The sequence below is a fragment of the Pteropus medius genome, unplaced genomic scaffold (genome assembly GCF_902729225.1).
Source record: "Pteropus medius unplaced genomic scaffold, Ma_sr-lr_union100, whole genome shotgun sequence".
NCBI lineage: Eukaryota > Metazoa > Chordata > Mammalia > Chiroptera > Pteropodidae > Pteropus > Pteropus medius.
In genome coordinates, this window is record NW_024345872.1 from 575700 (window position 1) to 603636 (window position 27937).

The 27937-nt window shown below is 44.1% G+C and overlaps 1 protein-coding gene across 1 annotated transcript in view; it reads left to right on the plus strand.

The window, feature by feature from the left end:
• RTL9 (retrotransposon Gag like 9) overlaps positions 1–27631 on the plus strand; it is an 80298-nt gene extending 52667 nt beyond the window's left edge. The window contains exons 2-4 of the mRNA XM_039874736.1: positions 16518–16671; positions 21850–26038; positions 26577–27631. Coding sequence (XP_039730670.1) covers positions 21926–26038; positions 26577–26693 — 4230 coding nt within the window. The 5' untranslated portion in view covers positions 16518–16671; positions 21850–21925 and the 3' untranslated portion in view covers positions 26694–27631. The remainder of the gene's footprint in view (positions 1–16517; positions 16672–21849; positions 26039–26576) is intronic.
• Positions 27632–27937: the final 306 nt, after the last annotated feature.

Here is a 27937-nt window from a genome sequence, read left to right on the forward strand (position 1 = left end):
AAACCACAATGAGCTATCACCTCATACCCGTCAGAATGGCTATCATCAATAAATCAACAAACAACAAGTGTTGGTAAGGGTGTGGAGAAAAGGGAACTCTTGTGGTCTGTTGGTGGGATTGCAAATTGGTTCAGCCACTATGTAAAACAGTATGGAGGTTCCTCAAAATATCACTCTGAGATTTGATGGCAGAAATTCCCCACCTCACCACCCACTCAAGTCTGGTAACACATTAAACTTTTGATTACAGTAAACAACATGTCCAGTACAACTGGAGTCACCAGTTGCCCAAGGCAAAAGTCCAAGAGTTGTCATTCCGGCATCTTTATTTCTCACCTCTACTTTCAGCCAGTCACTAAGCCCTGCCAAGTCTACTTCCTAAGCATTCCTCGAATTTGACCCATTTTCTTCATTCCTCCTGCCACGGCTTTAGTTCAGAACTCCCTCTCAGTCTTTCCTTGCTTTTATTCCTTCAATAGCTTCCTGTTTCCTTGTCTCTTTCCCCCCTCTGCAATCTTTCTCCCCAAGTGGCCTGAGTGATCATTTTTAAGATGCAAATAAGATAATTTCTTACTCTACCTCCACTTAAGTGTAACTGACTTCACAATACCTGAGACCAGAGGCTCTCAAAGTGTGGGCCTGGGGCCAGCAGAAATGGCATCTCTGAAAACTCATTAGAGTAGGTACTTATTAGAGACCTACTGAATCAGAAATTCTAGGAGTGCTCCCCCAATTTGTGTTTAAAAAGCCCTCCAGGTGATCCTGATGAGGACTCAAATTTGAAAACTCCCACCCTAAAGCCATGGTTCTCAAAATCCTGGTTGCACATTAGAATAAACTGGGGGAGTATTTAAAAATCCCAATGCCTCCCACACAGACTAATTAATTCCTAGTTCTTGCGGGTGGAATCTAATAATCATCAGTGGTTTTTAAAGTTCCCCAGTGATTCCAGTGTGTAGTCAAGGCTGAGAACTACTGCTCTATAAGACAAAGTCCCAACTCCTCAGTTTGGAATTTAAGGCCTATCTCTTTGCTCAAATCTCCCCATGCTCCCTCTATGCTCATTCTGTAGTGGAATCATAGGGAATTGTTTACAATTTTCTGAGACACACCTCTCCTTCTACCTGGCTTACCCTTCCCTCCATCTCTTCACCTAGCTAACACCTTCTCATCTACAACAGATAGCTCAAAAGACACCTCTACCAAAGGGACTTCCCTGAACTCCCCAATCTGGGTTGGAAGCCTCTCCTTTGTACTCCCATAACATCTATATCATAGCACTTTCCACATTATCTTATTATTCTCTGGTTGGTTGTCTGCTTCTCCTACCAGCCTAAGAACAAGGATTCTCAGCCTTAAGGGCAGCCTGGCACACAGTAGATGTTCCACGATACTATACATTCTGTTCCCTCTTCCTGGAATGCTCTTCTGTGCCTTGACCATGGGGTGAATTTCTACTCAACTTTCAAGATGTAGCTCAGGTATCACATCTCCTTGGAAATTTTCTCTGGATCCTCTCTCTGGGTTAGGTACTCTTCCTCTAGACTCCTGCAATACCCTAAACTTAATTCAGTCCTAGCCCTTAGCATATGGGACTGTGTTGTGGTTTGTTTACTTATCTGCCTCTGTCACTGTGAGCAGTTTGAGGTCAGGAGTGGAGTCTTGTGCATCCCTGAATCCTAGCCCCTAGCACAGTGCCTAAGCACATGTCAGGTGCTCAGCGAATATCTGTAGACTTGATAACTGAATAAAGTAAAGACCATTGTCTTCTCCATGTCTTTCCGCTGCCATGCCTGTCCAGGCCCCCAATTGCTTTATTACAATAGTCTCCTGACTACTTCTTATCTTTCTACAATAGTCTCCTGACTACTTCTCATCTTTCTTTCTTCAATCCAACTGTACCCCCCTTTCTCATGTGGCTTTCTAAATTCACAATCACCCTATATCTCTCATACTCAAACACTTTCAGTGATCTCTCGTTGTCTGCAGAGAAAATATCAAGGTGGCATTCAAGGTCCTTCCCCAAGAGTGCCCCTGCCTTTCCAGCCATACCTTCTCCCAGTCCCCTATATAGGACTGGCTCCATCATTTGTGGGCCCTGGGACAAAATGAAAATGTGGAGCTCTGTGTTAAAAAAAATCAGGACTTTCAATATAGTGACAACAGTACATTAAATCAAGCATGGGGCCCTTCTCACCTCTACTTTCAGCTAGTAACTAAGCCCTACCAAGGCTCTATTGTGGTCCTGTATAACAGCACAGGCCTGCCCCTACATGCATCCAGTGTGCTAGCCAAATGAACTTATTGTTCCTGGAACCATTCTTTATAGGATCATTTTCTTTATGACATTGGTCAGGCTATTCCCAGTCTCCTCTACTGCTCTCACCAATCCAAAACTACTCTCCCCCATAGATCCATCTCTTCCCTGTCCTTTAAGAACCTGTGTAAGTCTCACTTCCTACCATTCCAGACCACAGTAGTTTCTACCACAGAGCCCGAGATCAATGGTTATTTTTCTATGTGTGTAGCCATGTCTCTCTACTGAATTTTAAGCTATTTGAGGGCAGGGACTCTATCGTGTTCATCTTTGTAGTTTCTACAGACCTAGCCTAGTGCTTTGTAGTCATCTCACTCATTGACTGATTCAGGAAAAAATGCCACACCCCTGGTAACTGAGTCTACCAAAAGAACACTAGATACAGAAAACCTGACTTGAGTCCCTTGTTTTGAGCTGTGTAACATTGAAGGAGCTGCTTCCTTCTCTGAGCCCTAGCTTTGCCATCTATAAGATGATGATACTTTTTCTAATTATTTTCGGCTAGGATCTTGTACTTAGCTAGTGTTTTAAAAACTTCGTTTGTTTTTTAATACACCCAAAACTTTAAAAAAATATTTTATATCACACAATTGTAGTATCTGAGTCTTTGAGGACTAATTCTTTTTTGTTGTTTTTGGCTCTATTGTGTGCTTTGTAATTTTAGATTATTAGTTCATGTTCAGTCAGACTTTAGCCATAGTAATCCAAAGAAAACTGAGTGGAAAGAGTGTTCCTTCAGGAAGAATATGTGTTTGCTTCTTCTAGGGCACTGTTAACCCAGGACCTACTTGGAATGAATTGTTTAGTCCCCAAAGCAGGAGCCATGTCTTATTTGTCTGTATGACCTGGGCTTAGAAGCATGGATTGGAGAGTTAGCCACCAAGTTTCCCAATTTGGCTTTTCTATGGGTATGGGTTGACGATTAAGCTCAGGGACTTGTAGATGCTCAACATGAATGTATTGATTGAATGGATGAATGAATAAGGATGATTGAATGAACAAACTTCTTTTGGAAGCCCAATACGAATTGTAACCTCTGGTGGTAACAAAGGACAGCAGGTTTATTAGAAAAATAAAATTACCGATATTTATTGAGCATGCATTATGTTCCAGGTATCATTCTAAGTGTACTGTGTGCATTAACTTATTTGTTTCTTACTATAACTCTGAGGTGGGTACTATTATTGTCTTCATGTTACAGAGGAGGCACCAGGCACAGATAGGCTGAGCAACTTGGCCAAGGTCACACAGCTAGTGAAAGGCAGAACTCAGATATGAATGCATAGATACATCGTACTCTAGAGATACATCTCTATATTGGAAAAGAGAACAGCAGTAGTGACAGTAGCAATAGAGTAGAAATTTTCAGTACTGCCAAAGGGACTGCAAGAGCCACACAGACCACACCAGCATGGGAAGGGACTTGATGTGGTCTTGTATTGTCATTTAACCGTTATATGTAGGAGTTTTTCCCTCCAACTAGAATAAGAGTCGTTTAAAGGCGGCAATCATGGATTATAGCTCTTTGAGATGCTTAATATATATTTGCTGAACTAACAAACAAATGTTTTGAAATTAAACATGAGTGCTTTAAATAAATTACTTCATTGTTTTGTGTGTCAGACTGAAATTGGTGATACAGCTTTCACTTTGTTTAAAAACCTGAAAATACCTAGATGTGGCCATGATACGGTTCAGTATAATTACATCTTGCATTTGTCCTGGTGTTTGGTGCTCAGGATCCCCTTGGAATAGGAAGGAAGAATCTTGGATTCTGCCTTCATAGGCTCTGAGGCTGTCAGGAATCAAAGGCCACTGTATCTGTTACCTGTTCATTTGGCTGCTGCCCAGATCTAGGAGCACCTGAAAGGTAGGGAGGCTTTGTTTGCTCTTATCTTTGTCAAGGCCAGGAAAGAAGTTGAGTGAAGATTCTCAATAAACAGTCTGGGTCCTCTCTCTGACATTGCTCTGATGGAATGAAATCCCCAGTTTCCATCAATCTTGGTTCAATATTTACCTGAGAGTTTGTAATTAGCCTAGAGACAGGGCTCCAGAATAAAGAAGAACAGAGTTGCGAATGAAGGGAGGGCCATGTGTGTTTGTACTGGGTGGATGAGGAATGGTGGGGGTATCAGGGTTGCAAAGCAATGAGAATGGGGTCTGGAGGGAGAGTGTTGGAGAAAAAAAAAATAACTTCCCAACACACATTGATTCCTTTTCAAGGACTTCCTTTTGCTGAAACAACTTGCTTGGTTCCAATCTTAGAAGCATGGATTGTGCAGTTAGCCGCCAAGTTTCCCAATTTGGCTTTCTTATGGGTGAGGGTTGACTACTAAGAGGGTGAAGAGAAGAACTTTGGTATCCTGGTGTGAAGAGAGGCCCTGGGATCAGAGATAATATGTTTACACCTCATGCTGATAGGGGGCATACAGCAAGTCCTTCCCTTCCCACCTCCTGGGCAGACCAAGAGTCCTGTTAGAAAACCCCTGGGGACATCACTGGTGAGTAATTGAATGTGGAGCATGTTGGGTTTAAGGAATAGGAGGACCATTTAGGCAGCTGGCTGAGATCTGGGCTGGAAAGAGAGATATAGAAGTGAGGAATATGGAGGTGAGAGTTTAAGCTGCCCAAAGGAAGCATATAGAAAGAAAAACAGAGGAAAGAGCTTACACAGTTATTATCTCCTGTGGGGTGGGAACATGGCTTGGGAGTAGTATGCCTTTGAGGAGGGTTTCTGTATTCATTCATCCATCCATTCATTCAACATTTATTGAGCTTTATGCCAGATGTAGAGTCTGATGAGGAAGTTGTGGGTTTAAGAGAGAGAAGGGTTAAGAGGGGATCTCTGGGTGAATCAGATGAAGGAGAAGGGAGAAGCTGAGAGCCTGGGCTCTCTATTGCCAGGAGAGCACATCTGTTAACACAAAGCTGCATCTGTATCCCAGCTAGCTCTCCCTTCTTCATCCCCTCCTCTCTACCCACCCCCTCAAGAAGAGAGAGACAAGGCTGCTTCCTACGCCCCTGCACCCCTCCCCCATGTTCTTTCTAGGCACTTAACTGTGGCGCCAGCAACACCCCTTCTAAGAGCTCAGGCAAACCCCAAGGGCAATAAGGGGTGGGGGAGGGTTGACAGTTTCAAGAAAAAGAGCCGGAGAAGGAGCTGTCCCATGGTCTGTCTGTAATTAGCTCCAGCTGCTGTTGTGCAGCAACATAGGGGGCCTTCAGGAGTGTGAATGCATACCTATGAACCTGTGTGCTTGGTGCCTCATTGCTATCACTCTATTTTTCACCGTACTGTGCGCTGGCTTCAGCCTCGTTGCTCTCCAACCTCTCTTGTCCCTGAAGGATAGAGTGTTCCGCAAGCAGCATGAGCTTGAATCACTAATGCTGCTAAGCAGGAGGACAACAAATATAGGCCCCCATATGCCTTAGAAACATAAGCCCCACTCTCCCCCTCCACCATCATTTCCTAATTGTTTCCTACTAAGTGAAGCCCTAGCCCTTGAAATTAGCAATGGCTTACTTCTGCACAGCCTTTTGGCAAAGAGCTTTCTCGGCTGTCATGCCACACATCTTCAGACAGTCCTGAGGGGCAGCATTTTACAGGTGAGGACCCTGAAGTCCAGGCAAGCAGAGAGATTTGCACAGGGTCACTCAGCTGTTTGGTGGCGAGCTGAATCCGGGATACAGGTCCCCAGCCTCTTGGCCTGGTGCCCTGACCCTAGCAGAGCACGGCTAAAAGGGCTGCTACTGTGTGGCTCCAGCTACTGCTCTCTGTGCTCCTGAGAACCTGTCAGCCGCCCAAGACCTGCTGCAGCAACTGCTGAACACTAAGACCTCCAAAGGAGATCCCAGCCTAAAAGTTTATTTAGAGCCTGCCACGTGCCCACCATCATCCGGATGCTTATCAGGGCCACAAAAAGGGGTACAGCATAGCCTCTCTTCTCAAAGAAATGACAGCCTGAATGGGGAGACAAAGCTTAGACACCAAGTCCAAAGGCAATTCCAAGAGCTTTGCTCTCTTTTGCGAACCAGTCTGTGACCAGGGACAATAATACAAAGACCCCTTCTATATTCACCTGTTTCCTACCCCAGCCCTGGAGGGTGGTGGGTGGGGAGGGCTAATGATGTAGGATGGAAATTTGGGGAAAGAAAGGAAAAACTGGAGTTCCTGATAAATGCCAGGCACAGTGTGGAGTATATGTTATACATATGTCATCATCTATATGATGTTTATAATATATAAACACATACATAACAAACACATGCATATATAATCACTTTCCATGGGTTAACTCATCTATTTAGCTGACTCTCATCTATGTAAAGAGTTTAGGACAGTGTCTGGCACTTAGAAAGCACTGAATGAATGCTAACTATTTTTCCCTCTTACCATCGCCATCTTCATTATCATGATCTGCATGAATATTGTATATATTATCTTCTTTAATCCTTCTAATGCCAGGAGGTAGCAACTATTATTTTCATCCCCAACTTACAAATGAGGAAACCAGTAATTTATTATATCCAAGACTAGGGAGGATACTGAAAATACAAAGAAGAACCCAATCTGGTCCCTGGCAGCTTTTGGGAACTTCCACATCTAGCTGAAGAGGCCAATGCACACATAAATACCCATGGTCCAGGGGGTGCTATAGTTGAGGAATATAGCAGCATCATGGGATACAGATGGTGAATGACCTGGAAGTTAGGTAGGCATCACAGATGTTGGGTGTTGGAGCTGGATCCTAAGGGATGGAAAATTTTTCCAGAAAGATCAGTAGAGGGAGGGGAAGGACATTCCAGGAAGAAAGAACAGTATTAGCATGAAAATGTATGTTCTGGAAAGTGGGACAATTGTCAGTGGGGTGCGCTATTGGCAACAGCAGAAGGGGAGTGGAAAAGGTGGCTGGGATCAGCCTGTTCAGAGGTTTGTCGGCCAAGCCGAGAGTTTAACACTTTGTTCTGAGAGCAATAGGGAGCCATCAAAGGTTTCTACTAAGACAGAAGAATGACGGATCAGAAAGACAATTCTTAGGGCACCAGGTGGGAAGGACTGGAGAGGAGAGACGCTAAAAGCTGATAGACCAATTGCGAAGCCATCTCAAGGGTTCTGGCAAGAAGTGGCAAATGCTCTAGACCAGGACTGTGGCAGTGATATTGGAGAGGAGGTGACCACTCTGGGGACATGTCAACAGGTAGAAACCACAGGGCTGGGTGCTAGAGAGGGTCAAGGAGAGGGAAAAGGTTACAGTGACCATGACGTTACAGCTTGGCTCCATGGTGAGACTATTAACCAAGATGGGAAACACAACACTATTAGTTGACACAGGGATGAGTGGAGACAGGTGACAAGTTCAGCTGGGACACATTGAGTTGGGGAAGCCAGTGGGACTTTCCAGTAGATGTATGCAACAGGAAGGGAGGTGAGAGATGGGGGCTGAGAAACCATTAGGGTCCAAGTGGTATTAGTTGACTCCTTGGGATGGGATGGAGTGTTTCTTCTTCCATTTACTCTCCTAGGGCAAGGCCAGGGGACAGAGCTAGGTGAGGCATACCATGAAAAGCGTGAAGTGGTGAGGGACACTGGCCCAGGTGAGAAGACGTTCTTCTTCTGACCCCTCCCAGAAACCTCATCCCTTCCCTCCAGGATCAGTGCCCTGTTTCCAGGGCGTGCTCCATACAGTGAAAGCAGGTACACTGTGGGGGAAACTCATGTCCACTCAGGGTCCACAAGCCAAGTAAAGGACAATCACTCAGCTTTTGAGTTCTTTACTGGGGGAGTATCTTCTAATGAAATCTAAAAATTTAACCACTGGGGACTTGGTATAGAAAGGACAAATACAAAGGCTCTACAATGGCTGCTGGAGCAGCCAGTACAAACAACGGAATCTTCAGTGCTATGAAGCTGGCAGCACATTCATGACAGCATTTTTAAAGATCTAGTCTGTGTGCGAACCAAAGCCGATCTCCTAGAAGTCCTAAAACTTTAATTAGACCGAGCAGGTCCCGTAACCAAATCCCATAATGTCATAAATTTATAGCAACAAGTTAGGCATGAGAGTTTTATTTACATTTTGAATGTAAGAGACTCCAAACTGCCATTTTCTTTCTAGCCTCTGAATGACCTTTGACCAACCATCCCCCAGAACTGTTTACCCAAGATAGCCTGGGTCTCCCCTGAAACCCTGAGGACATTTACTGATTTCTCTGTTAAATCCCTGGGACCACAGCAATAATGGTTCTGAACACTTTCTACACATGAGCTCACTTATTCTTTGTGAATATTACAGACCCTGTTTATATGCATAATAATATTTATAGTAACAATAATAACAGCTAATATTTACTGAGTGCTTGATGTAGCCCGGCATGGTTCTAAACATGTTCTGTGAAGTAACTCATAATTCCCCATGAACAACACTATGAGGTAGGTGTTATTAATATTCCTATTGTACAGATGAAGAAACAAATCACAGATTAAGTTTCTTAAGGTCATGCAGCTTATAAGAGTCCTGGACTGAAAGTCAAAGCCTGCTGGTGTAGCTTCAGAGTGTTGTTAATCACTGAAGACCTCTGTTAACCTAGCTTCAGACGCCTCTAGATAAGAGCTCATTGTCCATTTACACCTCAGACTGGTAGCACTGCTGATTTAGGCCTGCGGTTCAGATATCTAAAACTGCTAAAGGTCTTTCTGAAGTTGCCTAAGAGCTGGACAAGAGAAGATCAGGTCTCAGAAGGCATTTACATATGTTCCTGGAGACTCAGATGTGGGCTGGTGCTAGTTATATGAATCAAAGCTTTGTGATTTTCCTCTGCACCCCCTGCCGTGTTCCACAAGATGTAGTGCACTCCTTCTTTAAGATGTGGCCCAAGGAGAGGTTTTTAAACATATGGATTCTAGAAATGAACCCCAAACCCAGAGACTCTATATCTCTATGGGGACAGTAGCTGGAATAGCTAACTCTCAGACTGAAACAGTTCAAGAACAACTCTTGTTTAGTCTTTGAGAGGATGTCGGCCAGTCTTATGATTCTAAAGGTACCATAAACATGCCTAGGGGTTCTTCCACCTGCTGAGCAGAGAGTCAGGGAGGGTTAGATTGCAGAGAGCATGCTGAAGGTATGCCTGCACAGAAAGCAGAACTCCTTTCTCCCACCACACTCCCTGAAAGAGTGAATTATGTATCCTCAGGAGAGGGCGAGGAGGAAGAAGAGAGAGGAAGTAAAGGAAAGCCTCTTGAAGCCCCAGAACTCTGGGGCCCAGACAAGAGAGTATACTGAGGGAGGGAGGGAAAGAAAGGTCGTGTTGGAGGAGGAGATCAGCAGTGGGTCAATAGTCACAGGGTCACGGAGCCATGGTGAGAGTGGCTGTGTATAGGTATTGATTCCACAGCTGCAGTGAGCTCTACAGGAACAAGAGACATAACGTTTTAGGTGGGACTCTCTTACTTTTGTTAGTGCTTTAGGAGCCGCACCCTTCTGGACTTCGCCCTCTCAGAAATGATTCCATCTTACTGCTAGGGAATGGGTAGCAGTGGTGAAGCTCAGTCTGCGGTTGTCGAAAGCCAAGTAAAAGTTTTCATGAATCTTGAGCAGTGAATCTGTCTATTCAGGTAGCTGGTGGATGGAGTGGATGCAAAACTAGTGAGAGGAAAGGCTTGGGGACACTCTTATCTAGTGAGACTGGGAGGAAAAAGAGAAGAGAGTTACTTTAAGGAAATGACGAGCCCCCAAAACTCTGGTCGTGTTAGACTTGCACTGAGCAGGACTATCTGCTGCTATAAGCCATTTTCAGATGGTGATGCATACAGCAGAGAGCTGGGAATCTTAATCATTGCTGATTTTTGTTAAGCATTTACTTTGTACTCGGCACTGTGCTGGGCTTTACAGGCATCATCTCATCTTTACAGCACTATCTGATAGATCTTATCATTATTATGCCCATTTTACAGATGAGATTCAGGTTACATGACTTTCCCAAGGCCACACAGCTAGTGAGTGGCAGAGACAGTATATAAACCCAGGTGGTCTTACTCCAAAGCCCTATTCACTAGGCCCTGAAAAGAAGGGCTGAATATCTCCTTCAGAGCCTGACAGGCTGGCCAGAGACAATGTCCAGTCTCTCAGGAAAAAAAGGTAAATGAAAGCATGAGCAATGCTCCTTTCCTGGAGTACTTATAGTTAGCTGTTTTGGCCTTGTTTCTCATTAAAATAGGAAGACATTGAAAAAGGCCTTCTCACTACATAGCGTGGAGCCATTGTGACAACATTCTGACTGCTTTGAGAATCAATCCAAACCACACTGCTCTTCCTTTTTACCATGAAGGAATTTCTAAATTCTCATTTATACACTCCCACTTACAACATCTTTTACTGTTTCAGCAAATTACTGCATAAAAGATGGAGAACACAGCAGGAGCTGGGCCCACAATAGTAGCTGTGGTTGCTTACTTTAAGAAATTCAAATGTCAAGAGGGCACTTCTCCCATTAAGTCCAACATAAGAAATCAGGTGTGCACAGCACTGATAAACAGAAGACCCCAAAGGACAGGTGGAGTTTCTGGTATGCTAGGGGCTTGGGCAAGAACAAAGAGGCATTTTCATTTTCCAAACTAAGAAGCAGTTCCAAATGAGGGGTGAGGATGTCAGAAATTCTTCCAACGCTATGGGCCTGCCCACACCTGAGTCAGATATTGATGACTTTCCCCAGGCCTTGCCCTCCTCTCCCCCTCCCCAAAAGATAGCACAAGCAGCAGTGAGCCCAGGTACTTACAGGTGCAGAGGATTTTAGGACAGGAAAATGGAGACCGCAGGTTCCTGAATGCCTGCTGAGTCAGTTGCATCTGATTAGGAAGTGATGACTATAAGAATAAGATGTTTGGAAAATCTTGCCAGCTCCCACCATCCTTTGTCTTTTCAGTCTACATCCAAACTCAGACTGCCCCTTAGGACATCTGTCCTTCCAAGCTGCCTGGTGCTTCCATGCCCCTTACCATGAGGGTGCTGGCAGCCACACTGTCTCTAGGAGCTTGTGGCCCGGCGAGGTAGGCAGACTCCTGGGATTAGGCTGGCAAGAATGACTGTTCTCCAAATGATCAGCCCAGAGAAAGAGAGAGAGTGAGCAAACCCAAAAACAGGTCCAGGAAGGAGTGCTCCAGGTCCTCAGTATGTCCCTGGCATATTCCGAAAGTGGTATCCACAGCAGAGAAAGTGTCCCAGAATAGCTCAGGCTGCCAATGCCTCGCTGAAACCTGAGAAAGAATTGCTGAATTCAAAGATCTGGGTCACTGTGGGTGTGTGATCAAAGTGCGGATTTGTTGGTAGTAGGAACTCAAGCCATGTATTTAGGAGAGACATGAGGACACCTGGGTCATGGCCTGCCTTCTCTTTTCCAGCTTGCTTAAGTTGGTGGCGATGTCATAAAGCTTCCTTGTGCTGAAACAGGGGGCTGGCAAGAGGTCTTAGATATGCTGTTTGTATTCTCAGGTCTCTGATGCACTAATATGAAATAGCAGCGCTCTATTTTCTGCATTTCAAATAAGGGAACTGATACTGTGCAAAGGTTTTTTTTTTTTAAAGATGTTGCTTCATAACTGATGAAATTCCCTTTCCAGTAGATTTTTCATTTCTTTTGGCCTTTGGCATAAGTAAATGTCAATTTCTTAAAAATCAACAGAGCAAGGCAAATAGTAGGGTCTCTGTGATTTTCTTGGGATTTGAGAATTCTCTTCTCCTTGGCTTCTGACTGGATGGTGTCTGTACATTGCTGCCTATGGTACTGGGGAGGATGAGGTCCACCTAGACACACTGTCTCATTTTTGTATTTGCTGAGATCTTGGGAAACTCTTCTTCCATCAGGTATGTTGAAAATTTTAGGATCGTCTGCAGAGAGTAGGAGGTCAGTATGTGGAAAGTTCAGAGTATATCTTTCTTGGACCTGCTTTGGGGTTTAAGAAGAAAAAGCACAGAATTTGGTCTCTAGTTCCAGTTCTGCCTGTCTTTTGCTGTGTGATTTTGGGCAAGTCACATCTCTTCTCTGGACCTCAGTTTCCTCCTCTGTAAAATGAAGACAATAATCTTTATCCTAATCCTAACCCGAGGGTATATAGTGAAGATTACTGCAAATAATCTCCAGAATGTTACTAAGGGGAGGGCTTGTCACTCTCAGTAATGGTGGCATTCTTCAGGTGACCTTGACTGGTAGCCACTACAGTCCAGCATCGACATGTTTATTGCAAGCCCAACGAACACGACAGTACTAGGCACTGTAGGTTTCATGCTGAAGAGTTGATATTATTTCTGCTTACAAGCTGTGGGGTTTTGGCCAGTTGGTCAGTGCTCTGGAGCTCAGTTTTCCCATCTGTCAAGTAGGTACACAAACTAATAATACTGGTCCACAATCTCTTATCTGAAACAACTGGTGCTAGATATGTTTTGGAGTTCAGAACTTTTGGTTTTTAGAAAAGCAGTATGGTACATATAACATATATAACATTCCTTATGGGATCTGTGGGCAGTATTATGTAATCAAACACATTAATACTTCTAAACGTGATTAATGAACAGCCTCATACCAATTCGGGCCCAATTTTGCCACCGAATGAGCTTGCCACAGATTTTTAGAATCTTTTCAATGTCAGAAAGGCAGATAGGTAATTGTGGACAATGAAAGAAGCTAATAGAGCCAATCTTTGAACAATGCAGGGGTTTGGGGTGTCAACCCTCTGCACAGTCAAAAATCTGTGTATAACCTTTATCAATAATATAAATAGCCAATTAACACATATTTTATATGTTATATGTTTTGTATACTGTATTCTTACAATAAAGTAAGCTAGAGAAAAGAAAATGTTATTAAGAAAAGCATAAGAGAAAATACATTTACAGTATTTATGAAAAAAATCCTCATATAAGTAGATCTGCGCAGTTCAAACCTATGTTGTTCAAAGATCAACTGTACTTGTTTAATATTTGCCATGTGCCAAGTATTGTTCTAAGTAGTTTCTATGCATTGACTTATTTAGTTGGACCAATAACCCTCTGAAATAGGCATTATCATCATTCTCATTTTACAGATGAAGAAACTGAAGCTCAGAGAGGTTAAATCACTTACCCAGGGTCCCAAAACCAGCAAGGGGCAAAGCTGGCATTCTTACCCAGACAGTTCCCCTTCACAATCTGTGTTCTTAAGCACCTTCTCTACCTACTGCATGGGGTTAAAACAAGGCTTCAAATGCCTACAGGGGCCAAGCAAGTCATTGTAAAAAGATAACTGGTGAGCCAATGCCCCATCTACAGGGAGCAGTTTATTCAGCTCCAGCTGACTATTGCCATGTCAGAATGAGAATCCAAGTCTTTCTGCTTTCCCAGAGAAGCCAGAAATCCAGCATTTTATGTGCAATCTCCTGGTAACTAATTTAAAAATGTTACCAACATTGTGTGGGTCAAATAAAATTTGTCTGCAGTCTGAATCCGGCTTGTGGCTGCCAGTTTACAAGCCCTGCAGTGAGGAAATTGATACGAAAGTGCTTTGAAAACTTCAAAAACTGTTCTAGAAACAGTCTCATTTTAAGGTTAAGATTTTTTTTTTTTGACTCTAGTCTAGTTTTTTGAAAACCAGTGTTCCTGGAGATGAAAAGTTGGAATTTAAATAGAGACGTCAGTGAACCTGAACACTTCATTCCTTTGGCAGGCTGGATAAATGAGAAGCCTAGGTGTACTAGACGGGCTAAGCCTCAGAATTCCTGCCACACCCACGGGCCCCTTCTAAGGAGTTTCCATCCACAGACCCTAGCTGAGGGAAGTAGCAGTTTCTTATGAATAGGTGGCTATGTTTGGTACCATGTGACTCCACTTCCCCCTGGCAATAGCTGATTGAGCCAGGAGAGGGCATCTGATCTAAGAGCAGTCACTCTATAGGCTGGCAAACCACCTATGAAGTAACCCGTGATGAGAACTTTGCTCAAGAAGCACAGTTGTGCCTAAATTTGGACCAATAAGTCTCTTGCTTGGTGCTTTTGAAAGCAGACCTAGAAAGAGTGAGGAGTTGGCAACAGGGGCAGCTGCTGAACACAGAAAAGGCAGACAGCAGGGCCCATGAATAAGCAGGATCAGGAGAGATTACTGAGCTTCAACTAGGTGCCAGACACTTTACACATGTTTTTTGTTTGTTTGTTTTGTTTAAAAACATTCACAGAGCCTGTGAAGTAGGTACTATTATTATCCCTGTTTTCCAGACATGGAAACTAAGGTGAAGTAACTTAAAGTGCTAGAGTTGGAGCCCTGGCTTGTTTGATATTAAAATCGGAGTATACAAACTCTTAAGCCAGTGGTTCTTAAACTCTAGAGTGTTTCAGAATTGCTTGGGGCCATAATTTGGATTCTTTGGCCTCACCTTAGACCTACCGAGTTTGACTCTATGAGAGTGAAGCCCTCCTCCCCAAGTCTGCACCTGCGTTTTAACCATCCTCCCAGGGGGCGGCTGAAGCAGAGGTTCCCCAACCGCATTTAGAGAAATACAGTTTGAGAGAGTATGGCAGATATTGTATACTGCATCGCCTTTACCTTCAGAAACAAGGTCAATGTCAACAGATGAGGTCAGACTCTAATTTAAACTCTTTTGGAAATGGGGCTGATTCTGCAAATAAGAGGACATCAATTTGTCCTCTTTTCTGATCCAGGAAGTATACACTGACACCAGCTATCTGAGGGAAGATGCCAGGATTGAGATGAATACACAGCAGTTTGTATAGATGACTCTATCTTCTCTTCAGGGTACAGAGCTCAGAGGTAGCATATGTTCACTAAGAATTTTCCTTGAGTAACATAAATTGCAGGAACTTAATGCATTGGCAACAAAGAGCAGGAAAGAAAATGACCAAATGCAGAGATAGATTGTAAACTATGAGATTTTCAAATGTAAACCCATTTCCTAGGCAGATGGTAGAGGTTCTTCTCGGACCTAGAATAATTGTGTAAGAATGCCATCCATCCCCTTATTTATGCCATTGATAAAATTGTTGAACAGGACAGGACCAAGGCTAGCAGCTTCTACTAGGTCGATGTAGAACCCTACGCTGGCAATGGTATTGAGCCAGTTTTGAATTCATCTACCTTTAGGAACTTTCTCTGGGAAGACAAGTAGTGGTCTGAAAATTGCTTGGAGAGTCTCAAGTCAGAAACTGGTTTGTGGTCCAAATGCTTAATGACATCAGGCACATATTCCTACAAGAGGGCTGTGTGGTCCAAGGGGTGGCATAGGTCAAATGTGTTGGCGAAATCCAGCCTCAGCAGGGCTTGAATTCACACTTGGCAAGTTTTATTTCTCTCATGCTCCTTCCCCTTCCTGTGGGCACTTTATCTATGTTAATGTCCTCACTTAGCATAAGGTCAAACTCTGTTCTCTTCTCTTCTATCCAGAAAGACTTCCTGTCTTATAGGTATCTGATCTGATCTGTGTTGATATTTTAACTGGGAGTGATTCCCTAACGCTGGTCCTTGGGCAAGTGCCAATCCTTAAGGAAAACTGCAGCAATCCACGGTGCAATGATAAAGCTTGAGGACTACGTAGTCAATGTTTTGTAAAGCAAAATGTATTTCGTTTAAAAGACTGTCCTTTATTCTGAGATTATTTCTTCATCTTTTGGTGTTGAAAGAGAGATCTTTCTTTTTATGAAATGATAATTTGGGGTTGTTTTGTCTTATTTCTTAATGCCTTTATTTGGAAAAATAAAAATCTAGCAACCCACTGTCAGTCCTCCCATTTTTCGGTTCACAATAGCTGCCAATCTGGGCACCTGGTCTAATTTGTACAGTTCTGCTAGTACTTCTAGGTACCTCCTATCACCACTTATATCCTAAGTGCTTATAAATTACCTGCTTCATAATCTGCGGCAGAATCTCTCAGAGGATTGACATCAAGCTCACAGCTCTGGAGTTTACAGTATACTGGTCTGTAGTTTCCTTATTTAAGAAAATTGGGACGTTGCCCATTTGCAGTCCTTCAGTATCCCTTCTGTTCTCTCCGATTTCACAGATCCTTCAGGACGGCACCTAATGCAAGGCAGTTCCGTTCGCTCTTCTTATAGTGTTCTTTTCCCTATAGAGTTGGACATGCATATACATGTTGTTTGGGGAATTTGCAGCACATCCAATGAAAGCGTAATTCCCAACTAACAGTCAAATCCTTCTCTTTGGAGCTACCCAGAACACACCTACCCTCTCTTCCATATGACAGCCCTTCAGAGACTTGAAGACAGTGTGTGACTCTCCCCTGAGTTAAGAGCACCAGCTGAGTCAGACAGACCCGAGTGACAAGCCCAGCTTCACTCCCTCTCAGCTGTGAGAGCCAAGGTAAGTTATTTGATTTTATTTTCTCTCGACTTCAATTCTTTAGCTGATTTATAAAATGAGGGTGAAAAACCCACTACATTGGCTTAGTATGCAATAAATAATGTAATGTATGCAAAGTGCTTAATACAGTGCCTGGCAGACTGAGCACCCAATAAGTGCTCTAAGAGCCAGGTGGGCATTTTAAGTGTCAGGGATGCTGGGGGGCAAGGGTATGAGGATAGTTTCTCCCTTCCTGACTGATCAGGACCTTAAGGTAGACCAGGTACTTCTTTATCCTGAGGTTGTCTGTGTTCAGTTATCTGGGTGTCCCTTTGCTAGGGCTGGGGGAGAGAATATTGTTGAGAATCTAGGGAAAGGTTTATTTTCAAAAGCTAGAAACCTATTTGTTGACACATTGAACCATCTCTTGTTATTCTTATTTCTTCAAGCAGCTAGCCAAGCAATCCCCCAAACTCAATTACCTTTTGTGAGGCAGCAGGAGGCATGACACCTCCTAGTCATATTGATCAGTGCAGACCGGGCAGGACATGGGGGACTTGAGAGACGCTAAGTTGTGATTTCTGGGCTTTTCCTTCCTTAGAAGGCCTCTCCTTTCTGTGTTTGTAGAGATACTGGCATTAATAAAACGGAAGTCTGTGACCCAAATGGGCCGAGCAAGCAAGAACTCTATCGGTGGCCTCCTTAGAGACAAGCTGATGACAAATGGTCACAATGGAGCAGAACTTGGAGTCCTGAAGTGACCAGGGCCAGAATGGTTTTCTAACTGTAGCTCTTTGCACATACTAGATTTTGCAAGCAATTGCATGATATGAACTCTGAATGCCATTAAAGCTAGAAAAAGTTTGGAAGGAGACACACCCAACTGTGAACAGACAGAGGAATTGGACTTGTGGGGGGTGGTAGATGGGGGATGGGTAGACTGAAGACTAGTTTTATCTGTATGTAGGATTTCAAGTTTTTATTCTGATAATATATTCCTAGATTGCTTGTGTAACTATTAAACATAAATACAAGTTAGGAAAACAGGAAATAATTTTTCAAAACAAAAACAACAAAATAAAAACAAGCCGTTGGAGACATTTTTCAGAGATTACTACTGACCAAGGATCCGAGTGGTACAAGTGTTAAGTTTGTTGGGGAAGTAAGATGCTTGGGTGGGGAGATGTTGTAGATCCTTACAGAAAGCATGCAGGAAGCAGAGAGGAGAGGACTAGACACAGAACCAGAGGGAAACACAGCTTTTCAAAAAAGAAAAATAACTTTCTTTCCCCATCTAATACAAGTAAACTGGGTCCAGTATAGACAATATAGATATGAAAAACAAAAGCAAAAATCCCCTTTTATCCTACCACCTGAGTATGGTCATTGCTAACATTTTGGTATATATCTTTCCAGATTGAATTTTTTTCTATGCAAAAATATACATATTTATTTTATAAAAATCAGATCATCACTTTCAATGACTGCTACAAATGTACCATATTCATTAATTGTTAAATGAGTTGTGTTCTTATATTGGCATTTAGGTTATTTCTGATTTTTTATTATTATAAACAACAGTGCTTTCTAGCTGTGCAAACGTGGAAAAGCTAGTTGACATCTCTGTGCCTTTCCTCATCAGGAAATGAAGGTGATAATAGGATTGTTGTAACAAATGAACTTATGTATGTAAAGTGTTAAGTATACTGCCTGACACAGTAAATGTTAGCTTTTATTATTAGGTATAATAATAATAATTGCTGTTGTTGGGTTTCCTGTGACTAGTTTTTGGTTTACAGAAGAGAGTAGAGTGATTGGAATTTTTGTTTTTGAGCAGTATACCATATATAGTGAGCTCTGGAGTCAAACAGCTGTGTGCTTTTGGGCATGTCAATTTACTTTGCTGAGGCTCAGTATTCTTATCTGGAAACTGGGAATTGAAAGGACCTCGCTCACAACATCAAATGATAAAATGCTTGTAATGACCTCAGAATAGTTTTTGGCATATGGGTAAAGTTCAAAGTCAGTTGATATTACTATTATTATTATTGTTGTTATTGTTATTATTATTATTATTATTATTACTACAATGATTCAGTCATTGATGGGGATGGGAGGAGGAAGGTGGCAGTGAACAGAGCACTTGGAGTATTTCTAACTACTTATCTAATGACGAAGAGAGGAAATAATTTTGGAATCAGATGGACCCAGGCTCCATTCTGGGCTTTGCCATTTACTAGCTCTGCGACCTTGATCACAACTTCTCTAAAACTCGTTTCCCCATTTGTAAGATGGGAATGGTGCCAGTGCTTACCTTGCAGGTGTTGCCATGAAGCCTAAAGGATATAATGCAAACAGTGCTTAGCTCAAGTGCCCAGGTAATATTAGTTGCTAATTATGAATGTGAGAAGGTTTATAACCACCTGAATGCCACCCCTCAATCTCCAAACTCTGAGTCCCTATACTTCAGCTACTTGAATTTCACTTGAAGATTTTGCCCTTTCCAGGGCTCAGGGACCAATTCTGCCCCTAGTCTGGGGGTATAAGGGTGCTGATTCAGAAGGTTAAAGAGCTCTGGTAGACCTTTCTGCTAGTTCTACTCTGACCTTGTGCCCCAGTTCTAGAAAGCAGGCTATAGCCCTGCATCTATCAGCAAGCCCTCACCTGGTATGTTCAAGACTGGTGTGCTTTTTTTGCCAGCTTTCTGAACATCTTAGAGCCTTGCTGTCAAATCCTAGCCCCGTGGTAGGAACACTGGTTGCCAGATTTCCCTCCAGGTCTCTGACACTGGGGCAAATAGGTATTTTTATTATCACCATTGCAGGGGTCTGTCAAATACCCATAGCCCATCCTCCTAAATCCTAGTTTCCCTGCACTTGAACTCTTTGAACTATCTGACACTGTTTTACTCAGCCTCCAGCCCTGGTTCTCTTACCTCTGACCCCTGCCATGTCACACCAGTTGCAGTGCCTGGCTTTCAGGATTCCCATGTCTGCTCAGTCACACAGGTTATGTCTCATTTCCTGAGCCAGGACCCTTTCAGTCTCATCTCTTTAACTATGTGGATCTCCTTTTCTTTGGGACAGCCAGAGGTGGGCATAGTGGGCTGGTGCAACTATTGGGGGTGATGGGAAATGGGGTGGAGTTGCATAGGCCAAGTGCTAAAGTGGAGCTTCTGGAGGGCTGTCAAAGTGAAAGGCGGCCAGAGGCAAATGTCAGAGCCTATATAGAGGCAGGAATCTGGGACCAGAGAGACAGAGCAAGCACTAGCAAGTCAGGAGCAGTGGGGCGGGTGGGCGGGCAGGCTGGCTGGCTGGCTGTCGGGCAGGAGGGGGGCGTGGCAGGGGATAGCTAAGGGAGATTGCAGAGAACAGCTGCTGGTATTGGGTCTTACTTTAATGAACTGGCTGGGCATGGGACATAAGTAAATTGGCCAGACTAAAAGAGCTGGAGGTGCAAAGGACTTGCTCTCCCTCTTCTCCTTAGCTGGCAAGGTAAGATCTTTGTGTTTTGCCTGGTGGGAAACTGTGGCACATTTGGGTATTTTTTTGAAGATGGGAAGTGGATATCCATGACTGCTCTTTTGACTCATCTTTCCCATTGCACCAATTAGTAGAGTAACCAAGATGCCAGCAGGAGGCAAGTATTTCTTTTACTACACTCCATCTCTGGGTTGTCTACACTGAAAATAAGGGAGCAGGGGTCTTGGAAATGTGACTGAGTAAGAGGGAGAGAGACCAGATAAAGTGGATCTTTATAGCACAGTGGAGAAGAGGAGGGGGCTCTGGAGTTGGATGGACCTGAGAATTTATGTGACTGCAGGCAAGTTATTAACCTTCTCTTGGCCTTAGTTCTCTCATTTGTAAGATGAAGATATAGTACTATTCAGTCTTTTAGTGTTGCTGTGCCTAGCGAAGTGCCTAGCGGAGTGCTTGCCAGTCAGTGCATGTTCAAATGTTTGCTGTTAGAATTTCTGCTGCTAGTATTCTCATTATCATCATGGAAGCACAATATCACAATATTGATGACTTTTGTGACATTGTCCCAAATGAGCGAGTGTTCCATTTTTGTCATGGGCAGGCTGTGGGGATGTGTCAACATTGTATAATATGTGTGTTGGTTTCCAAGCTTTGTGCCAAGGACCCCTTTCTGGGGCTACTTACAGGGGTGGGCTGGAGGGGTGAGGCTCTGGGATTGCCCACCCAAATGTCATCAGAGAAACTTGAGATTTGTATATGCTATAGAGTGGGCTTCAAGTGAGCCATGGTCTAAGATTTCAGAGAGATAATTGAATACAGCCTTAGGGATGCTGAAAGCTAGGCAAACCCAAGGAGAGGTGATAGTCAAAGACATACAGTTTTTATTGTTTCAGTGACCCTATTTTAGCCTCAACTCTGGCTAATATGAGAAAGCTGGTAAAATTGGAATAATAATACTATCTATTGTATACGGTATTGTTAAGATTCAAATGGAATAATGCTTGCAAATCCTTGTATATTATAGACAGTTTAAAGTTGCATACAGTTACCTAAAGTTTAGTGTCTGGAGCATACTAAGTGAGCAATAAGTGGTAGTAGTAGTGGTTGTTTTTGTTATAAAGAGCAATGATATGATAACAAGCAGGCTTTTCAGTTTATTGAATGCTGCTCCCAGTCATTGATCTGATAAATGCCTTCCTTTTCCTGAGGAAGACATTCAGGGACATCAGAGTTGTAAAATTGGGACTAAACCACTGGCAAGACTCAATGAGCCCCAGAAACCAATGATTTTTTCTGGAGCAAAGGGCTTTTCATCTAGGCCTGCCAGTAACTTGGCTGGCTTGTGAATGTTGTGGAACAAAACATAGCTCAGGAACCTGCACTTTTCACAGTTTTCCATAAGGTGGTGCTGCTGCTTCACTTGATACAGGACTGCCCAAGCTCCTGGTAGCTGAGGTTGCTGTCATTTTAAGTATTTATAAACTGAGAAGCTGTGCTGTGTGACTGAGTGGTTTGGTTTGAAAAGAACAAGAATGGAAGGGATATTTGCTCCAGCTTCAAATTTGTTCATTGTTGCCTAGCTTCTTTCACCCGATAGCCCCCATCTGTGATTCCACATAGCTGGCAATGCATACAAAAGGTCTCCATCATGAATCATATGTTTGTCTCCCAATCTTTCTTATATTGACTTTTGACTGCTAAAATTGTTTCTTGTTTACAGATTTTCTTGCCCCTGAGCTTCAGTAGGACCACTGATATCATCATTTTAGGTGCTTTCTCCATACTATCCTGTGGCCATGGCAGATATGTCAGTACCCTTACATTCACTGAGATTCAAAAAATTGCTGAGGGAAGAAAATGACCCCCCAAATAGTGGGACGACTTTCTCTGGACCAATGATAGAGACCAGAGAAGAGGTCCAAATTCTGCATTCTTGTGTACAGCCTATAGTCTCAACTTCAGCATCAGACCCTGGAGGAATATCCACACAGCTAATAACATCCCCAGACTTTGACACCATGTCCGCATCTCTTATGGGAGTACCAGACTCTGGAGAATTGTCCCCATCACTGATGCCAGCCTCCAACTCTGGGGAACTGTCCCCGTTGCTAATGCCAGCTTCAGATTCGGAGGCGTTGTCCCCATTGCTAATGCCAACCTCAGACTCTGGGGCCCTGTCCCCATTGCTAATGCCAGCCTCAGATTCTGGACCACTGTCTCCATTGCTGTCTACTTCGGACTATGGACTAATGTCCCCAGGGATGATGACAATTCCTGACTTTGGAACAATGTCCACAGCACTAATGGCAGCACCAGATTCTGCAGAGGTATCACCATTGTCAATGTCAATTCCATCCTCTGGAGTGATGTCTGCACCTATAATGAACACTCCAACCTCTGAAGCGATGTCTACACCATTGATGCTAACCCAAGATCCTGGAGAGATATCCCCACTCCTAATGCCAGATATAAACCCTGGAGTAATGTCCACACAGCCAGTGTCAGCTCCAGGCTCTGAAGCAATGTCACCATTGCAAATTACAGATGAAGACACAGAAGCAATGTCCAAAGTTCTAATGACTGCCCTGGCCTCTGGAGAGATATCTTCACTGTTAATGTCAGGCACAGATGCTGAAGCTGTATCCTCACTGATAATGTCAGCCCTAGCTTCTGGAGCAACTTCAACCCATCCAACAAGCACCCAAGACCCTGGGGAAATGTCCACCCAACTAATGTTAGGTCCAGACTCTGGAGTAGTGTCCTCGCTGCCAATGTCAACTCCAGGCTCTGGAGCAATGTCCACAACACTCCTGTCAGGTCCAGATGCTGGAGAAATGTTCACACTGACAAAGCCAGCCCAAGATGCTGAAGCAATGTCCCCACTGCTAATGACAGCCTTAACATCTGGAGTGATGCCTACCCAGCTGATGCCATCTCAAAGCTCTGGAGTGTTGTATCCACACTTAACACAAAATCTAGACTCTGAAATCATGTCTACTCCAAAGATAAGAGCAACAGCCTCTGGTGGGGTATCCACACTGCCAGTGAGAGCCTCAGACTCTGGAGCAATGTCCACATCACGAATGAGAGCCCCAGGCTCTGGAAATGTGTCTACATTGCTAAAGACAGTCTCAACCTCTGGAGCATTGTCTACCCAACTGATGACAGTCACAACTTCTGGAACGATGTCCATGGAGCAGATGTCAACTGCAGCCTCTACAGTGATGTCCACACAGGTAGCAATGGCTAGAACTTCTCAAGCAACGTCCACAGGCTTTATGAAAACTACAGCCAATGGGGCAATGACCACACCACAAATAAAAGTCCCAGCTTCTGGAATGATGCCTACACTGCTAAGGAGAGCTCCAGATTCTGGAGCAATGTCCGCACAGCCATTTACTGCCTCAGCTTCTGAAACAATGCCCATGCCACAAGTGACAGCCTCAGCTTCTGAGTCAATGCCCATACTACAAATGAAAGCCCCTCTCTCTGAAGCAATGCCCATGTCACAAAGAAGAGCCACAGCCTCAGGAGTGACAGCTGTACCACAAACGAGAGCCCCAGCCTCTGAGGCAATACCCACCCCACTGATTACAGCCAAAGCCTCTGGAGTAATGTCCACACTATTAGCAAGAGACACAGCCTCAAGAGTGATGTCCATGCCACAAATGAGAGCTATGGCCTCAGAAGCATTGTCTAAGCCACTAACAACATCCAAATCCTCGGAAGCAATGTTCATACAGCAAATGACAACTGCAGCTTCTGGAGAGATATCCACGATACTAATGAAAGACACAGCTTCTGGAAACATGTCCATGCCACAGATGACAGACACTGCCTCTGCAGTGATGCCCATACCACTAATGAGAGCCCATGCCTCTGGAGACATGTCCACACCACAAATGACAGCCTCAGCCTCTGGAACTATATCCACACCTCCAATGAAAGCCCCAGTCCCTGGAGAAATTCCCACAGCAGTAATGAGAGCCACAGCCTCTGGAAAGATGCCTAGGCAGCCGATGAACACCCAAGACTCTGGAGGAGGGATGTCCATGTCACTCATGAGATCTATGACCTCTGAAGGAGTGTCCCCATTGCCGAGGCAAGCCCCAGCCTCTGAAATGATGTCCACACCTAAAATGAGAGCCCCAGCCTCTGGGACGGTTTCTATACCACTAATGAGAGCCTCAGACCCTAGAGAGATGACCCCTCTGCTCAGAAGAGCTTCATCCTCTGGAGAAATGTCCCCACCACTAATGAGACACCCAGCTTCTGGAGAGATAGTCACACCTCTGAGACCCCTAGCTTATGGAGCAATGTCTACACCACAAATGACAGCCACAGTCTCCAGAGGGGTGTCCATACCACAAATGAGGGCTCCAGTCTCTGGAGCCATGTCCACATCGCTCATGAGATCCACAGCCTCTGGAGTAATGTCCATGCCTCAAATGACAGCCAAGGCCTCTGGAGGGGTGTCCATGCCACTGATGAAAACCCCAACGTCTGGAGCAACATCCACACCACAAATAATGCCCATGACTTCTGGAGAGATGTGCACACTATCAATTCACACCTCAGCCTCTGGAGTGATATGCCCGCCACTATTAGGGGCTTCAGACCCTGGAATTGTGTCCACATCACTAAGGAGACCCTCAATTTCTGAAGACGTGTCCACAGAGTTAATGAGAGCTCCAGCCTCCAGAAAGATGTCCACTGCACAAACAACAGCCATGGGCTCTAGAGGGATGTCCAAACCATTTATGACAGCCACAGCTTCTGGAACAATGCCCATGCCATTGATGTCAGCCATGGCTTCTGGAGATATGTCTACGCCACTAATTAAAAACATGCCCTCTGGAGCAATGTCAGCACTGCAAACAAGACTCGCAAGTTCTGGATCTATGTCCTTACCACAGACAACTTTCTCAACTTCCGGAGGGTTACCTGCACCACCAATGAGAGCCTCAGGTTCTATAGCAATGTCCACACCGCTTATGAGAGCCACACCCTCCGGAGCAATGTCCATGCCACAAATGACAGCCACAGCCTGTGGAGGGATTTCCACATCGCTAATGAGGGTCCCAGCCCCAGGAGCCATGTCTACACCACAAATGGCAGCTGCAGCCTCTGGAATGATGTCTGCCCTAGACATCAAAGCCACAGACTCTGGAGAAACATCTGCCTCTCATATCAACATCACAGCCTCTAGATCAAAGTCCACACCACAAGTGACTGCCACAACCCCTGAAACAATGAACCCACCACCAAAGGAAGTTCCATCCTTCGGCATGTTGACTCCAGCACTCTGTTACCTCTTAGAAGAGCAGGAAGCAGCCCGGGGTTCATGCTCTGCAGAGGAGGAGATGGAGATTGATGAGGAGAAGCAAATGAAGGGATTTTTGGACGATTCAGAGAAAATGGCATTTCTGGTGTCTCTTCATCTGGGGGCAGCAGAAAGGTGGTCCATTTTGCAAATGGAGGTAGGAAAACCCCTCTCAGATGAAAATAAAATGTTCCTAAGAAGATCACAGGGCTTATATGACTCCCTCTCTGAGATAGACATCCTTAGTGCTGTTCTTTGCCATCCCAAGCAGGGCCAGAAGTCAGTCAGGCAGTATGCCACTGACTTCCTGCTGCTGGCCCGACATTTGTCTTGGTCTGATGCCATTCTACGGACCAGGTTTCTGGAAGGACTCTCAGAAGCTGTTACCACCAAAATGGGCCGGATCTTCCTGAAGGTGGCCGGCAGCCTAAAGGAGCTGATAGACAGGTCTCTCTACACTGAGTGCCAGCTGGCTGAAGAGAAGGATTCCCTGGGAAGCTCAAGCCAGGTTTTTCCATCAGCCTGTAAGCGGAATAATGAGGAGGCAATGGCGAATGAACTGAACTCTCATCAGCAGACTGAGGAGGTAATGATGGAGAAATACACTCAAGGTTTTTGAACAGAAAAATGATGGGGAATACACCCTGCTCCTTTGAGTAGAATAAGGAAGAAGCAAGGGGGAGGCATTGAGCTCCTAGACTATAACCCCCAACCTGGAGTTTCATCAGCAAGCCTAGCTAATGCAATTATTTTGGGTATATTAACCACTTTGAGGAGCAATGCCATGCCCAAGTTATTGAAGGCCTAGAATGGTTATAGGACTAAGTCTTCTGATTAGGGGGAGCCAGCTGGGCTCAATCCCAACTCTCCACTTATTCCAAGTCTAATTCTAAGGGAGGGGTCATCTTTTGGGGGCTGGATCTCACCTGCAGCCACTGTGCTATGGACCCAGGTCACTAGGGAATTTGGCTACCCTATCCTTGGTCACACTTACTACAAGTAAGGTAATTAGCCAAGTTCTTTGATCTGCTAAGTTACTGAAATTATCCAGGAAGAACACCCCTTGTCACAATAAGTGTGGCTCTCACCTCTGCTGTTTTTTTTTCTGTTTTTCTCATTCCCAGCACCAGCATGTTCCCAAACGCTGTTACTACCTGAAAGAGCATGGAGACCCCCAAGAAAGTCTCCATGACCACCTTCGACAGAGCACAGGCCATCAGAAGGCCCCTACTGACAAGTAATGTTCCCTGGATTCTTCTGTGATTTCTAACTTGGCTGCTAACTCGAGGACTGGTTCCTGGACCCATTCCATTCAATTACATCATAAACCTTGTGGCCTTTCCCCTTCAGCCTCCCCTTCCAGGCACATCCTACTCTATCTTCCACTTGGCTGACATAACCTTCTCTTTCACCCCATATGCCTGTGACCTGTCTTGACAGAGTGTGGACTTCAAGAGTAATGTATGAGGTTTTGAACTCCCATTACCATTAAGGCCAGTTTTAGTTCTTGGTCCAGGGTGATGTCTAGGCAGGGGAAACCATTTCCTACCTCAAAAACACTTTAGAGTGTCTTGCCATGTGTCATCAGGCAAACTTGAGGATGCCCTGGTATCCATTTCACCTGGCAGGAGAGCCTATAAGGAGATTGATGCCCACTCCTATACCACCCTCTTCACCTAGTAGACCTGCCCTTGTATGCCCCAAATCATAATATCTAAAATGGTTCTCCAGGATCCTTGCCCTGTTTATAGTCTCCATCTTGAACCATTCGTTTTGATCCATTATAATAATCATAGTAATGGCTAACATTTATCAACTATATACTCTGTGACAGGTACTGCACTAAACTCTTGACAAGTACCATCTCTCTACATTCTTGCCATAACCCAACTTGTTCTTGCATTGTCAACTTCTGACCTCTTGATCTGTTGTGTGTGGTCATTGTCTTGTCCTTCAGTGTCAAATCTCTAGCTCTTACCTCTGGGTGACCTCCTCAGTTGTTAGTTGCTCTCACTCCCCTTAGCTGTTGTGCTTCATGGCCAGCACTCTTGATAAGGGTCTTGGTCTTTTAACAGACATAGATAATTGGAACATAGTGTGAACAGTGTTTGCCTTCAGGTGGTGGGATTATGGGTGTTTTTATTTTCTTTTTTCTACTTCTCTGTACTTTCCAAATTTTCCACAGTAAGCATGTAATACATTTGTTATCGTAAAAGTAAATAAACTTCATTTATGAAAAAATTTAACTGTAGCTAACAGAATTTGATTTATTGAGTCTTTCATTCAGTTAATATTTACTATCTAACATGTGCCAGCCACTGTTTTGGGGACAGACAGATAAGAACTCTCATTGAATGAACACTTTTTACTCCAATGGAAGGAGAAGACAGACAATAAACAAGAAAGTATATAAGAAAGATAGGTTGAAATTGTGGTGAAGGTTATGAAGGCAAAAAATCAGGATGATGGAGCATTTGATACTAAC